The 16338-nt window shown below is 42.7% G+C and overlaps 1 protein-coding gene across 4 annotated transcripts in view; it reads left to right on the top strand.

Annotated features, from left to right (window-relative positions):
• The window catches only part of PLPP4 (phospholipid phosphatase 4), a 567054-nt gene that overhangs the window by 540756 nt on the left and 9960 nt on the right, over window positions 1-16338 (top strand). For 2 of the 4 annotated variants that reach the window (XM_082424829.1, XM_082424838.1), the window contains one exon: window positions 2740-8780. The exons of the other annotated variants lie outside the window; for them this stretch is intronic. Coding sequence is in view for 1 of the 2 variants with exons in the window: in XM_082424838.1 (XP_082280964.1) it covers window positions 2740-2780 (41 nt within the window). In the remaining variant the exon portion in view is untranslated. Of the gene's footprint in view, window positions 1-2739; window positions 8781-16338 lie in introns of those variants that run through there. 4 annotated transcript variants of the gene reach the window in all.

Below are 16338 nucleotides of genomic sequence, written 5' to 3'. Positions count from 1 at the left end.
TCTCATCTCAAGATCCTTAACGACATCTGCAAATACCCTTATTCCAAGTAAGGTCACGTTGTGAGGTTCCAGGTGGACATCAGTTTGCGGGGGACACAGTTCTACTCACTACACCAGCTGACTCCTTGGTAACAGGAATTGATCCAAATTACCTCAGACTCTAGACCAGCACTTCTCAGATTTGAATGTGCCTATAATCACCTGGGGATGTTGTTAACATGCCGATTCTGATTCAGTAGTTCTGGGCTATAGCTGAGAATCTGCACTTCTACAAGTTTCCAAGTCATGCTGATGCTGGTGGTCTGGACCACACTGAAGAACAAAGCTTTAGTGTATATTTGGAAATGTATGCAATCAGTTGGCCATGCTTCACCCCAATAAATCTGGTATAACCGTGAGTCATTTGGAAAGAATAAGCTGGCACTTTTTTTCTGTGAAAAGTAAGAAATAAACAGAAATCTGGGTGTGGGACAAATAGTTTTCCCTGACTGAGAAACAGCAAGTTGGGGGAAGACTGTGTGATGTATATTGTACCCCTCAATCTTCATTAAAATTGTGAGGCCGGCACAATGCATCATGCCCGTGAGGCTTTCACGGGAGTCTTGAATGCACAGAGCTTTGAGTCCAGATTTTGCTTGGGAAAGGACAAATGTCCGTGAGGGAGAAGGCTCTGAGAATTTGCAAAAGTTGGGACAGGGGAAGTATCAGGGCTCACGTGAGTTGTGAAATCGAGGGTTTAAATCAAGTAAACAGAATCCCTGAGAGGTAGGGAGGCACTAGCTGATACCTGGGTAAGGACTGCTAGGTCCCACGTAATTGGTCTTCAGTGGCACAAGATTTAGGAGACTCTGCCTCTAGCTTTGTCATAGCAGAGTCTTTTTATCCATAGGTCAGAGAAAAGGGCAGCATGAAAAAAATAGATTTAAAAATAGTCACTTGAGAGAAGTGGTGGATGCAATTGGTTGGGTCTCAATATTTTGAAATCAATATCCTGTCTCAGTTACCAGAAGGGACACTGCAGCCTCCTGACCCACTTTTAGACTTGGTTTAATGTGAGGAATCTTGCAAAATAAATTCCTCTTCTTAAAACAAAGGACTTTTCACAGAAAGGGCTGTGGGACAGGGAAGTGAGGGTTAATCTTTAGAAATGGTACCAGTAAATGCCCCATTTTTCTCTGACAATATTGACTTTACTGGTACCCTGCAATCCCAGAAAACAGAGATGGTTAAGAAATTCCCCACTCCTTTGTGTTCCAGAACTGGCTTCCTGCCAGGAACCTTGCCTCCCCATAGGGCTTAGATAATACTCACAGATGCCCGCCTTGTTTACCTAAAACAGGACTAGACAGAGACCCTCCAAATTTCTATTCTTTGCTTCATAATTGTTAACGGAACTATCTGTGATCAATCTGAACAAAATGCTTATTAACCAAATTTTGGTTAAGATTCCCTTGGTACCCTAAGGCCCTGAATTCGGCCGCACCCTCATCCTGAGCCAGCATACCACCCTCCTTAATGGCCCGTCCTGAGGAATAGGCTGACCTCAGGGTAGACTATCCTCTGATCTAGTGACTTCACCTCTGCTCATCCCACTGCCCCACACCTGGTTCTTTCTAGACTTGCTTATTCCTCCCCATAAAAGGAAAGTCCAGTAGTGTATATATGTCCATGCCACTCTCACTTTGTCACAGCTTACCCGTCCCCCTCCCCATATCCTCAAGTCCATTCTCTAGTAGGTCTGTGTCTTTATTCCCATCTTACCACTAGGTTCTTCATGACCTTTTTTTTTTTTTTTCCTTAGATTCCATATATATGTGTTAGCATACTGTATTTATTTTTCTCTTTCTGACTTACTTCACTCTGTATGACAGACTCTAACTCCATCCACCTCACTACAAATAACTCAATTTCGTTACTTTTTATGGCGGAGTAATATTCCATTGTATATATGTGCCACTGGGAAGCAGCCTCATAGCACAGGGAGATCAGCTCAGTGCTTTGTGAGCACCTAGAGGGGTGGGATAGGGAGGGTGGGAGGGAGACGCAAGAGGGAGGGGATATGGGAACATATGTATATGTATAACTGATTCACTTTGTTATAAAGCAGAAACTAACACACCATTGTAAAGCAATTATACTCCAATAAAGATGTTAAAAAAAAAAAGGAAAGTCTTTACTAGATGGCCTTTGAGATGCTTGTAGAGCTATTGCTTGTAGATCTACTCTTATCAATAGGGGTCCCCTAATGCAATAGCTTCCCTTTTCCTACAGCACTAGCCCTCTTCTCTTTGCTATAATCGTTTGAAACACAGTCTTTCCTTACCTAAGTCTGGATTTGTTTTTTGTCTGACAGCAAGAGAAATAAAGAGAAATTCGTGCCTGAGTCATTGTTTGCCTGTGACTTGAGTTAGTTAAGCCAGCACAATCTCTCTCCCCCTGAGTTTCGGAAATGGTCCTGTTGTCCCACTCCTTGAGCCTTCTTAGGGTAGCAGTGGCAGAGTCAAGAGAGCATCAGCCTGGAAGACCGGACCCCAGTCTCTATTCCCACATCCACCAATTACAACAGGAACCTTGTGGCTGTGGATCCCTCCTGTGGCTTCCTGGACCTCAGTGAAATAATACCTTAAAGGAAACCTTGAGTCTTTTATTTCAGGTCTAACTGCTGCAACTTGGTGATTGATTAGACTTTCCAACCACTAACATGTTGAATTCTAATAGTGTTTTTGATCTTTCACCTAGGCTCTGAAGGTGCACCCAGAGCACATTGTGTGGTCTCCTAACCCTCCTGACTTTTAGAGTGAATTATTCTAGAAGAAAGGGATGAAGGAAGAGAGGGATGGAAGAAGATCAATCATTTTTTAAAAGGTATTGAAAGCACTAAATTTTAGCTATCTATGGCTCTCAAACATTTTGAAAATGCAGCTTAAACAGAAATATGAGAGTGATGTTTGCTATTTGCTGATTGACAAAACATTATTTTAGGATCAAACTTCAATCCGTTTTAAAAGTGGATTTTCATTTCAAAGAAAATAAATCCTGTTTCAGAATTATCAGGATCTCTCTGAAAAATACCAGAGCATAGGTATGTAAGCATTTGGATAAAAGTTTAAGCTCCAAATTACATCATTAGTAATATACTCCTGCAGGCAACTGTTAGTTGGTGGCAAGACGTACATCAGTGGCAGGAGAATAGGAAGTGAGGAAGTGGCAAACATTTTGCAGCTTGGTGGATTAAAGAAATCTATCAGGCTGATTTAGTGCTGTTCCCCAGAGATACCTGAAGCCATAAATATTTAAACTTATTGTATTTGGCTTGAATGTGCCAGTTTTATAAGATGGTCACACACAAGATCCACTTCTTCTGCTTCCAAAACCCAAAGATGCAGAAGCAGTACTATTTGCGGGAGTCTCCATGAGCTCCCTGGCAGTCCCCACTTCCTGTGTAGGTAGGTTGGGACCATGTGGCTAGTTTGGGCCCTAAGAGGGAACAGCAGGTGTCACTTCCAGTCTGAGGCATTGAACAGGAAGGATGTCTCGATGCCCTCCCTTTTATGGGCACTCTGGAAGTTCTACATGGAGGTGGATGCATCAGTGGATGAAGACCACAGAGGTAACATGCCATTTTCATTACATCGTATCAAGGGTACAGACTATCAACATGACGTCACCTTGATGTTGACCTTGATCGCCTGGCCAAGGAAAAGTTTATCAGGTTCCTCCAATGTTAGATTACTCTTTTCCCACCTTTTCACACTCTGTGCTTTGGAAAGAAGGAATAAATTCTCTCCCATTTATTTATTTATTGAATCATTTACTTCTATCAACATGGACTTGTGAATATTTGTTTAATGCTTTGGGCTATAATCTAATACTACTTTTTTTGTTTCTCAAATTGTTCTAGCTTGGCCATGAGAGCTCTTCAGAGGCCCCTGTGGCCCTTTACACAGGAAGTAAGTCCCCTTCCTGTAAACTTTTCCCAGGAACTGGCACTGTGGGATTTGGTTCATCTTGCAGGATCTAAATAGTATTTTTTGTTTGTTTGTTTATTGAAGTATCGCAACGGATTTATTTCTCAGAAAATAAAGAGGGTTTCCAAGTAAGTAGGGCCACTGTGTACAAATTAGAGTCAGGAAAGGATGCTTCTCAATGGTTCAGCAGTTTCATAGGCCACTTAACATACAGCCTGGGTAAATAGGAGTCCCCATCTACAAAGGGTTTTTCTAAATGTATAGCTTCTAAACAGCCATGAATTTTGCTGCCAGATGGGTCATGAGAGGCAAGCTGATAAATCTTTCAACTGCAGTGGATCATGTTGCCCACATGCATGTTTATTTTCATAACCCGTGTGTATTTCAGCCAGGTACAGCTGATCCCCCCCCCAAAAAAAACCATGCTGGTGAGTGAGGAGGAATCACGCATATCCAGTGCTCACCTGATCTTGATAACTTCTGACTCCTTGCCTTTTCAAAGGAGTATCCAAGGTGATCCTGATTCTGCACATCATTATATATGACAAATTATTGTAAAGTTGAAGCATAATACAGCTTAACCTTTAAGCAGTCAATGATTTGCATCAAAATCAGTCAACAGTGATCAGGCCTTAATCAAAAGCCATTAAGAAACGAAATGTTTGAAGTTCGCCTTTTTCTTCCAGAACTACAACGGGATTGAATCATTTTTCACTGCTATCTCATAATAGCCTAAATCAGCCCCCCCAGATATTCACTGCCAATTTAGATCTGTTACACAGTAAATACTAAACCACACAGTTTTCTGCTCAACACATTCGTCCCTGACTATAACTTGCATGGCATAACTTGAATGTAACTTCAAGTACATGGTCCAATCAATATAACAAGAACTAAATGATACCTACATAAAGGACAGCAGGATTCACATAATCGTCAATGTACTGCTCCCTCCAGGTGTTCTGACACTTCATATAGGGGATTCCTTTTTTTATGAGGAGTGAATGAAAGCTGTCTTGCAATTCAAACAGTATTTTACAGTTTGCCAAGAGTTTTCATGCCCTCTGTTTCACGTTTTTCAAAAGAAATAGTAACTCTAAGAAATAGTTAAGATGATTTCTATTTCTGAGAGAGACTGAGGCTCAAGGCAGCTAATGACACAGCCAGGGGACACAATCTCTAAGTGTGGACCTGGGCTCAGGCTCTGGTTTTCTGCCCACCACGTACAATGTTCTTTCTTCTATACCATATTGCTTCTCCAAACCTTGTGCTTGAGTATTTCTTTGCCCGTTAGTTTTAACAAGCCCCAGTCTAGGGTACTCTAAACACACTGGCATGCACTGTCGTTTGCAGTTGCTGTTCTAATATTTCAGGGCAACTGGTTTTGTGCTGGGATTTACTTTATGGTAACTCTGTACCATGTGGACGGATGCCTGGGGTATTATCTCCAAGTGTCACTGGCCACCATAGACTTGTGTGCTCTGTCCTTGGTCAAGGTGAGAGGAGTGTTTGGTGTTGAATCCAAAGGGAGAAGGAAGCTGCCCTTTCTTTGTCAGTAGCTCAGAACATGTCCAAGTTGTCTGGCTCATCTCTATACTTTTCCTTTTTGTAGCTTCTTCAAAAGGATAAATTAAATTCCTACAAGAACATCTTTAAATAAACTATACTTGCGTCGGCTTCCTTGCATTTACATAGAAATTAAAGGAAGACAGTATTTTTGTTACAAAAATAACTTCTTAATAACAGCTTGATATGAACTAATTGCTTGCATGGCTTTGCAGCAGTGGCAGGAATTATCACTTTGTGCCCTTAAGCTTCAGGCTTGGGCGTACTTGGATGAGGGCTCAGCTTCCACAAGAGGCCCCCAAATTTTCATCTTTCCAGATAAATGAACTCTAAGCCCCCTTTGCAATGAATATGAGAATGGTACAGGCCTTCCCCTAATAAACTGGTTAGGTTTGCCTAAGTGCTTGGCATGCAATAGGACACAAACTCTGAATTCAAACTATGTGAGCTTTAATCCTTCCTTCTCTACTGACTTGATGTGTAACTGTGGTGAAGTTACTTAACCTTATCATGCCTCAGTTTCTACATCTGTAAAATGGGTACGATAGTAGTACCTATGTTACTTTTGGTTGTTTTGAGGGTGAAATGAGTTATGACATGTCAAGGGCTAAAACAAGTGAGGGTACACAGTCAGAATGGAATAAATGGCAGCTATTGCTGTTATTATAATGATGATAGAGAAGATGCTAAACCCTCTCTCTAACCACCTGAGAGTTAAGTAATACATTTACCTTGACTTTACCCTTTCATCCCGACTTCAGGAAACCGGAGGCTTAGACAAAATTTTGATGACTTGCTCAAGGTCTGACAGCTTGTAAATGGCTAAGCCAAGAGGAGAAAAAATTTATTTGCCCGGAACTGTCACACTAACTGATCAAATCAGCCAGTCCACTGGCCAAAGTAGTCAAATAGCCAGTGGTCAAGACCTGAAAGGCTGGGGTGGGGTGGGGTGTCAATGAGCTCAGTGGTGTCACAGGACAGACATTGATTTGGAATCAGAAGATCTTGTCTTGACTCCACCTTTCACTAACTCAAGTCAGTTAACGTCTCTGAGTCTCAATTCCTTCATCTGTAAAATGACTCCTGAACTAACCCATTCGATAGAGTTGTTGTAAGATGGAAAGAAATAATACATTTGTGGGACTTCTCTGGCGGTCCAGAGGTTAAGACTCTGCACTTCCACTGCAGGGGGCACAGGTTTGATCCCCAGTTGGGGAACTAAGATCCTGCACGCCGTCTGGCGTGGCCAATATATATATATTTGAGACCATTTTGTAACTTAAAATGTCATGTAAGTTATCGTGTATTAATTTTTGAGATCTTATAGAACGATTTTTACTTTTTTGCTCAGCTGTTGATTAAACTGACTAAGTAAGTCATCTGGTTATTTCTTGTCACATAGATGGAATCCAATAGTTTCTTTAACCTATAAACACAAATCAACTGTGAAACAAAGGTTGGGAAATGTCCGAACCCACAAAAATGGGGACTCGGATCCTCTCCCCCAGAAAATGTACAGTTTATTTTTTTACCTATTACTTGAATAATTCATCCATTTGCTTACTGTACTTCCTTCTATGTTCCAGGCATTATGCTGGGTAATTGGAGGAATAATGCACAATCCTTGCCCTCAGGAGGTTAACCAACCTCATAAACAACTATGATCCACTGCATTAAGTGTAGTAGTAGATAATTGAACTGTGCTGAGGAAACATTTAGTGGCATCTAAGTTGAGTCTTAAAGAAAAACAAATACTAATTTTAGGTAATAGCTTATAGTAATAGCTAAATACTATTTATAGTATTATCCTATAATACTATGCGTAAGCTTTGTGACCTTCCAGGGGCATATGGCAAAACCTGGTTGATGGACTGACCTCACCGTGAACTCCAGCCCTGTGATGGCTGAAGAAAATTGATGTCTTGGCTGAGAATGTCCTTCAGTAATCTGTTGACTGCACGGGGCTTCTCTGTTACCAATGTCTTAGGGCTGATGGTGGCAAAATCTGGCTTATTTAATGTGTGAAGTTTCTACAGTGGACCATGCCTGCCTTTAAAGTGTGAATGGTGCACCTTTCTCTCCTCAAGTGACCATAAAGAAGCGCTCACGTTTATGTAGTGCAGCTCCGTGCTGAGACTAAGAGTGAATTCAGATGACATTCTTGCAGGCACCAAAACAAAATGAAAGGAATAAGATACAATCAGACCAGAATTCATGGAAGTGAGTCATATATGCATCTCCACCTACAAAGAAATAGTCTGATTATCATTTTAAAAGATTTTTGGCTTGGAACACCATATTAGTATGTTTCCATAAACGCCCCTTACTATGCAGTAAAAACAGTTGTACCTGCCCCAGCATGGGAGTTTATTGACTCCCTAAAGACAAAGGCTTTTGGTCTTAGGATGGAGGGAAGGGAAGATCAGGGTCAGAGAAGAGACCTGAGGAATGTCAAGGTCACACCAATCTACTCCACAGTTTGGGTCAAGCAGAGCCATTACTGGTTCCAATTTTTTTGCTTAGAAATGGTTACAAAATTGGCTGAACTTTGGGCATCTGAAGGCTGAGGGCTAAGAAATGTATCTCCCAGGACCAAAGGAAATGATGTGGTGATGGATGGAGTAGGGGGGCCTACTGCCAGCTCAGATCTTAAAATTGGTCTTATGGATCCTTGACCCCCGACTGTATATATGAATTGATATTCTGAATAAGTATTCCTATGATTAGTGTTTACATTGTAGTGAGTGGTGTGTGACAAATTCTGTAATCACTATAAAGAAAATGTAGACAATACGTGCTTTGAGTTAAGGGCTTGCTCTGAGGTTTGCTTTGTAAATTTAGATGCGCCATCTAGCGGACAGAGGAGAGATTTTCCATTTATCAAAGCGGTCCTTCTAGGTACGGGCATTATTTCTCCACAGCTCTCCTGAATGCTTCTTCTCCAAGGCGCCGCCGGGGTGTAAGCAGTGAAGTGGTGGCACCAGAGCTGAGGTGAAGAAAGATAACGGTGTCATGCAAGGAGAGGCCAGGGGAGTACTCCCGTGTGCCGCGTGAGACGGTGGCCCAGCCTAGAGTGGACAAGGGCCTGAATTACAGACGTGCGACGGGGAAGGGTGGGGACGGGGTGGGGATCTTTGAGACGGGATCCGCAGAGCGAGGTGACTGTTGGGATGTGGGACGTGGCTCCCAGAAGCCGAGTGAAGGACAGTCGTGTCACCATTGTGTCCTGGAGCCTTGAGTGTGGCAGCAGCCTGGGCTCGTTGGCAGGTGTGGAGCAACGGGCAGGGGGAGTCCCTCCCCGATCACCTCCTTTTCCTTAATGAGAAAGGGAGTGGGGTGTGCAGTCCGGAGCTTAGGGCGGGGTCAGAAGGGGGATCTGAGACGTGAAAACTTGGACTAGTTGTACCGCAGGTCCTGCTTGGTCTGGCCAGCACTGCAGTGACGTGTCTGTTTGCCGGGGTTGTGCTGTTCTCCCGGGTTACGCTGGGCTGCCCAAGCAGGGGGGAAAGGGTAAGGTGTGCGGGAGGCGGGAGAGGGAGGGGACACCTCCCCATCCTCACCATCAGCCCTGGCCTTTGAGAGCAAACCATTAGCTGCAATCCAGGCTTTGTAATTAAGACCTGATCCCTTCAGCTATCTGCAAGGTCGTCCTTAGCCTCTCTAAGCTTCGGTTTCCTCATCTTTAAAGCGGAGATACGAACAGAATTTATGCCATACACAGCGCGGCTGTAGTGCAATGTGATCATTCATACAAAGTGCTTAACAGAGAGCCTAGCACTGATGGTGCACACTGATGGTTCTAAGTCGATAGAAGCTATTTTTTTTCCTAGAAATGAGCATCTGCAGAGCGCTCCATCGACGGCCTATAAAGAAAAAAGAACATACTGCATTATTCCAGAATTTAATGTTTACTCTGGCGCTTGAATCTCCGGGACTAGGGCAGAGCTAATGGGTGATGGTTCTACCACTTTCCTCCCTGCTTTGTTTTTTCTTGTTGTTGTTTTGTTTTTGGGTTTTGGTTCGAATAATAACAAGGAGAACTCTGTCATTCTGAATGTTTAAACATGCTACATTTACTCTTATTTACTTCCTTAACTTGTAGACAGATATTCTTGCACTGAGGCAATCTCCCAAATCAAGAAATTAAATCCAATCTTGGCTAATTTGGTAGTTAGCCAAGGTTAACGACCAAAAAAAGCTCTTTAGGCTTTTCATGGAGGAAAGAAAACAAACTTTTTGCTTCTTTCTACATGTGCCCGTATGGATGGGAAGAAGGAATTACTGTAATTAATGCTGAATTTTAAAATATCAACATGGGAAGATAGCTAGCATCTTCCCAGCAAGGTGAGAGTGAGAACCTGGGAGATGATAAGGTGCTTAGATAAATGTGATTTATTAAGTACAAAAAAAAACCCTTAGGAAAAGCAACAAATAGGGAAATGAAGCCATGCACTAGCGTGAAAATGGAATAGAGCTGTTCAATGAGCAGATTTGTAACTCTGTAGTAAATGTACATATTCCTATCAAAGAAAGGACAAGCGTTTTGTCCAGTGTGATATCTACCCTTCTTGATTTCTGGGTATCGTTTGATTTCTACTTTTCTGACTCAAGGTAATTTTCCTGGAGGCCATGCTTCAGAAAGAGCTTGTACTTCTAAACTCACTAGACCTCCACCTACGAATTGCGGTAGCATGCTGGAGAAGTAAGAGTTGAACAATCTCCTTAACTTCACAGAGCTCTGGGGACTGCTCCCCAAAGAGAGGAATAAATCCTTGTGGATTTTTTAAAGGCCATTTTAAGGACAATCAAAAGAGGTTTCAGGAGAAAAAAGAAAACACATGGGAAGTGTACAAGCTAAAGAACTTAATACGAGATAAAGTGAAGGATGCGGATGAAGGACTGGAAATAAATCCTAGAAAAGCTACAGTCCATCAGGTTCAAAGTAAGTGCTTTTTCTGCTGGTTCATGGGTCATCAGCTTGTAAAACAAGAAACAAAGAGAGATATGGAACCTGGTGCCCGACACAGCTCAGCGCTCCAGCACGCTGCCTGGAGCCTGCCGGCATCAGGACGGCGGCGAGGGGGGTGTGCGTAGCAGCAGGATGCAGGGCTCGGAACCAAAGACTCATTAATCAACAGGCTCTGATCCAGTGTTGCTGGGCCTTTTTTCCATTATCGTCCCCCGCACCTTAAGGAGCCTTTTATGATAGCATTTTCCTAACTGCCCCATGAAATTTAATCCCACAGATGTGCTAAATTGTTGTTTATGTACTGTGACCCTTTGGTGGACCACAGATCCTTGTAACCCCTAAGATCTGTGCCCTCCAAGACCGAATTTTCAGCCCTTGGGAGTGATAGTGCCCTAGGTCCTTACTATATACCTGACCCTGACATGCATTGTTTATGTAATCTATTCCCTTTTGGCATGTGAGGCTTAGATGGGTTGAGTAAATTGTTCCAGGACAAAAAGGAAGGATTTGAAATCAAAGCTGCCCAATCTCACCTTCTTCTCTTAACCACTATTTCCTGCTCACAGCAGGATCCGGACATGCCCTGCCCGTAAGCACCCTGCTCTCCTGCCCCTCTTTCTGAGATGTCAGACCATCACGGCTGGGATGCAGAAATAAGGTCCCTGTAGTCAGGGTTCATGCGAACATCACTTGTGCCAAGGGGCTCCCTTTTGAGCATCGTTCTTTGGGGCTAAACGCAGTGGTTGTGAAGAGAGATCCAAACTTCGGTACCTGGTTCCTGATCACTCTCAGTGAGATGCTGTGTTCTGCAGGACAGGAAATGATGGTGAATGCAGTAAAGACACACTCCCGCAGGAGCAGACACACAGGAGGATGTTACCCTAACACTAAGAAGATTGCAGCCAGTGCAGTAAGAGGGAGAAGAGGGGGATATGGCAGCTGAGAAGGAGAGCATGGACCAGCTGAAGCATCATATTGCCTAGTGGGGCTGGGAGTGTGGGAAACAGGGCTCCGCTTGACATCGAGACTGAGTCATCACTCCACTTGGACCCTCCATCATCTGGATAGAAGGATGTAGCTAACAGATGCTGAACACAATGGAAAATGAATCTCACCCACATGGACTGAGTTAATTTGTCTGGGGTGGGACCTGGGCATCATCATCATCATCATCATCATCATCATCATTATTATTTTTAGCTTCCAAGGAGATTCTGATTGCAGCTAGGGCTGGGAGTCCCCAAACTAGACCAAGATTTTCTCCATTCCTGAGACATATAACACATTCTTATCTGTAACTGTGGATCACCTCAGTGATCCTCATGGTGAAAGTGGAGAAGGACTGGAAAAAAACGGTATTGATCACAAATGCTCTTGACTACAAATAACAAAAATCCTGATGAGAGTGATGTAAACCAAAACAGGTTTATTTACTTATTTTTTGTTCATTCTGAAAAGTCTGCAGGTGGGTGATAGCTGGCACTGGATCCAGTCACTCACAATGTCAGCACCAAAGTATCTAGAATTCTCTTGACTTTGATTTCATGGTTGCAGGATGGCTGCTGAAGTTCCAGCCATCATGTTTATACTTCAGTGAAAAAAAGAAAAGCACCTGTAGGAAGATTGCCATTTATATCTTATTGGCTAAAGCTGGATCACAGAGAAAGGGATTGAGAATCAAGTTGGCTGACCTTGGTATCTGGCTTGGAGGGGGAGCATCTTTAGTTTTAAAGACCCTCTTGGGGATTCAGGTGTTATCCTCCCCAACTGCCCCCTGTTAATTAGGAGTTACTGATCTTCTAGAACAATGGTCTCAACCAAGGGCAGTTTTGCTCCCCACTCCTTGGGAGGTGGCACTTGGAAATGTTTGGGGACATTTTTTACTGTTATGACTGCAGGGGTGATACTGGCATCTAGTGGGTGGAGGTCAGGGATGCTGTTAAACATCATGTAATGCACAAGCAGTCCTGCACAACAGAGAATTTTCTGGTCCAAAATGGCAATAAAGCTGAGGCTAAGAAACCCTGTTCTAGACTATTACAGAAATCTCTAGACCATTACAGAAATCTCCTGCTCAGTCAATCTCTCTCGAGTTCTGCCTTACAAAACAACCAGCATTACACCATTCTTCCTGAAGCACTGCTCTAATCCGAATATCCTCTATATGTTTACCAAGGTGAGGAGCCCAACGTGGATCTTTAAATCCTAAAGTCTTAATGCAAAGAGACCTTTATAGTATTCCTAATAGTCATCCATATTCTGCCTGAACACTTTTCGCTCTGGGAAGCTCATTCCATTTCTTTCCTCCACCTCCTCCTCTCCCTCTTTTCCTTTTAATTGAGATATAACTTCCATAAAGTAAGTTACACGATTCTTAAGTGTACAACTCAATAACTGTAAACATATGCAGGAATCCATGCATAGATGACCCAGATAGAACCCTTCCATCCCCCCAGAAAGGTGCCTGTGGTCCCTTTCAGTCATTCATCTCTTGGAGGTCACCACTATTCTGACTTCTTTTCCGATAAAGATGGAGCTGGGATTTGAACCCAAGTCTGACCTCAGAGCCCATGCCCACAGAAGAAAAGATTATACTTTTACATAGGATGAAGTTGATAAATTATTTATACCTGAGAGTAAGCTTTAAAAAATATCCCCATCCTGCCTGTGTCTTGTCCTCCAAATTTCCCTTTTCAACAGAGTAACTTGGAGTTTGTGTGCTGTGACTCGCCTTTAAGACTGTCATAAACCTCTAAGTCAATACTGAAGGCAGCAGATCCATGTGCCTTGTGTGCAAATGCTTATTTAAAGACTTCCCGTGTGGTGGCTCTGCTGGGGCTGCCCTGCAGCAAAGTAAAGCTTATTACAGCTGGAGGCAGCCGCTCTCCCCAGGTATCCAGCTCTGAGTGAACTTGCATTTGTCTTTCCCGTTGGGGCCTGTGCATAAAGGCATTTCTCTCCAACAGACACAAGCACATCATTTTATTCCAGCTGTCATTAGGAGCTAGAATCTTCCTGCCAATTTATGATCACCATGGTAAAGCAAGTTTTGTACCTCCCAATTCTTTCCCTGGGGAAATGAAATTGAAGTGAAGGTCAGGGACATCCCAAATTCGAGCTCTGGTTAAACGATGCTTCTTGCTCTTCTGCGACGTAGGAAGGAATTGGTTCAAATCAGTAATGCACAGGCAAGAAAACTGAAGGTCCCAATAAACTCTTGTAATGACTGGTGGAGAAACTTCAAAATATTTCCTACTTTTCCCTTAAGATTTAAACTGTGTTCACTCTAGGGGGAAATACATGCTGACGCTAGGTCAAACTCATTAAAAGTTATACAGAAGTGACTAGTGCTTTATCCACAATGCATAAGTTGCTTTAACCTGATGGAATATGAAAGTAATTAGAATCCACATGGCATCCAGACTTTCTCATGTGGATGAATAGATGGTCCAGGATAAACCTTGGACTCCATCTTTATATTCAACTGTAATAACTCTTTCTTGATGCATAGAGCTCCTTCTGATTTCTTCTGGGTTAAATGGTAAAAATAATTCTGGACTTGGAGTCAGAGGCCTGGGACACAAGCCCTTATGTGATCATCACCCCATATGACTTCTCCAACTTTATCTCTTGCAACTTTCTCCCTTGCCCTCTCTGCTCCAGCCCACCGGCCTCGCCCCTCCATCGAACCCGGAAGTCCTGGTACTGCCTTCGGCACTTTGCACCTCTTATTTCCTCTGCCTGGAGCACTCTTCCTTTAGATATTCAAGATTTTGCTCCAATATCACCTTCTCAATGAGACCCACTCTGACCACCCTGATTGAAATTACAATCCGCCTCCACTCCCCATACTTCACACTCCCTTTGCCCTACTCTGTTTATCACCTTCTAAATCTCTCTACAACTTCTTTGTGTTTGTTGTCTGAATAGAAACAAATGGGATCTAGAAAATCTCTTATCAGATGCATTACATGTATTTAATTCTTAACTGTGATGGGATCTAGAAAATCTCTTATCAAATGCATTACATATATATGTGATTCTTACCCTATAAATTCCAATATTTTAATACAATAAATTCTCTTTTCCCCAATATTATGCATTATCTATTTTGTTTACTGATGTATCTCAAGTGCCTAGAACAATGCCTGGCCCATAGAAGCCACTCAATACATAATTGTTGTTTTGATTGTTGCCATTTTAGTTTCATTTTGACCCCTTATCTGTTCAGAGACTTTAAACAAAGCCATTACTCCCTCAGAGCTTGAGTTTGTTTCAAATTTGTAAATGGCGATAATGGTAAGACCAACAAGGCTGGGTTGTTAAGCAGATTAAATGAGATCATGTATATTCAAAAGTTAGGTATAATGTTGATGAGAAGAGAATTTATTGTGTTAAAACAGTGGAATGTATAGGTTAAGAATTAAGCATATATAATATATTTGGTAAGAGAGCTTCCAGAGGTAAATGCACTGAGGATGTTTTGTACTTTATGTTTTATGGATAGAAACACAGCCTGTGAAGGAATATGGAACATTCGATGTGAGATTGGGAGACACAGACATAAAGAGACAGAGACTAGGGAACGATTGAAGGAGGGAAGAAGCCAGCCGTGCGGGGTAGAGGGTCCCACTCCTGGTTCCCCCGAGTACATGGGTCTCCTTCCAATTTTTTTATTCCACGAAAAATAAAACACAAAATATGAGGTCCATAGTAATCATACATCACATGATTGTGAGAGCTCCGTGTGGGGAAAAAGAGGATGAAAATTGGGAGGGACTTGTCTACAGGACATTGGCTGGAATCATGTGGGAAAAGGCCATCCTGGGGCTGAATGGGGACAGTGTCCTCGAGTGTCCTGTCTCCTGGCTATCGTGTTATGCCCAGCGTGGAGAACCCACCGATTCATGAAGCCACCTTGCCCCACCTTCCTGCTAGTAGCCGTCACAGCGTGGAAGGGGCTCTGGCTGGGAAACGGAAGCGCTCAGACTCTAGGCCGCTTGGTCAGCAGGCGTAGGTGATTAGCATTTGTTAAACTTACTGTCTCCATTTTTCTCTCTGCCCTTTTCTATGGCTCCTGAATTTAGGGTAAGATTGTCCAGAGGGCACAGGGAAGGGAGGAAATAAAAAAGGTTCTGTCAACTAGAAGGGGATGTGCAGACATCAGTTATTTTTTTTTCCCAGCTGGTCATCGTTAGTAGCTGTTCTGTTCATTTCCTAGGATGCCTGAGGTTCATTAAATCATGGAACATCAAAACAAGAATGACCTGTAGAGATTATGTTCATTCATTTATTTCAACACACATTTTCTGTGCATCAAATCTGTGTCAAACTTGGGGCTAAGCACTGGTTATACAAGAAATAAGTGTTGTTTTCTTCCTCAATGAGTTCACAGTTCAAAGGGAGAGAATAACAAGTAAAAAATGCACTAGTGAGACATCTACTTTGACAGAGGCACACACAAGGCGCTGTGGGGCTTAGAAAAAGGATACTTAATTCAGATAGAGTGTGCTGAGTGACAGTCAATGGGAGTGGCACTTTTCTAAAGGCTAAGTAAGCACCTACTGAAGCAGAGAAGGGAGAAGACATCATTTCAGACAGAAGGATGGAGGAGGGATGGAGGCACGAAAGGGCAAAGTTTGTCTCAGGAACTGCCAGTAGTTTGGACTGGCTGGAATGAAGTGTACATGCAGGCAAAGTGTCCAGACAATGAATCTGGGCAGGTTGGCAAAATATAATTAAAGGAAAACCTTATGTCTCAAGCAAATGACTTTGAGCTTGATCTTGAAAACAGAGGTGAGCCAAGGAAGTATTTTCAGGTAGAAAAGGATGAGA

This window comes from Balaenoptera physalus (genome assembly GCF_965194825.1).
Source record: "Balaenoptera physalus genome assembly, chromosome: 14".
Classification (NCBI taxonomy): domain Eukaryota; kingdom Metazoa; phylum Chordata; class Mammalia; order Artiodactyla; family Balaenopteridae; genus Balaenoptera; species Balaenoptera physalus.
The sequence above is the reverse complement of the archived record's forward strand: the minus strand, read 5'-3'. Positions and strand labels throughout refer to the sequence as shown.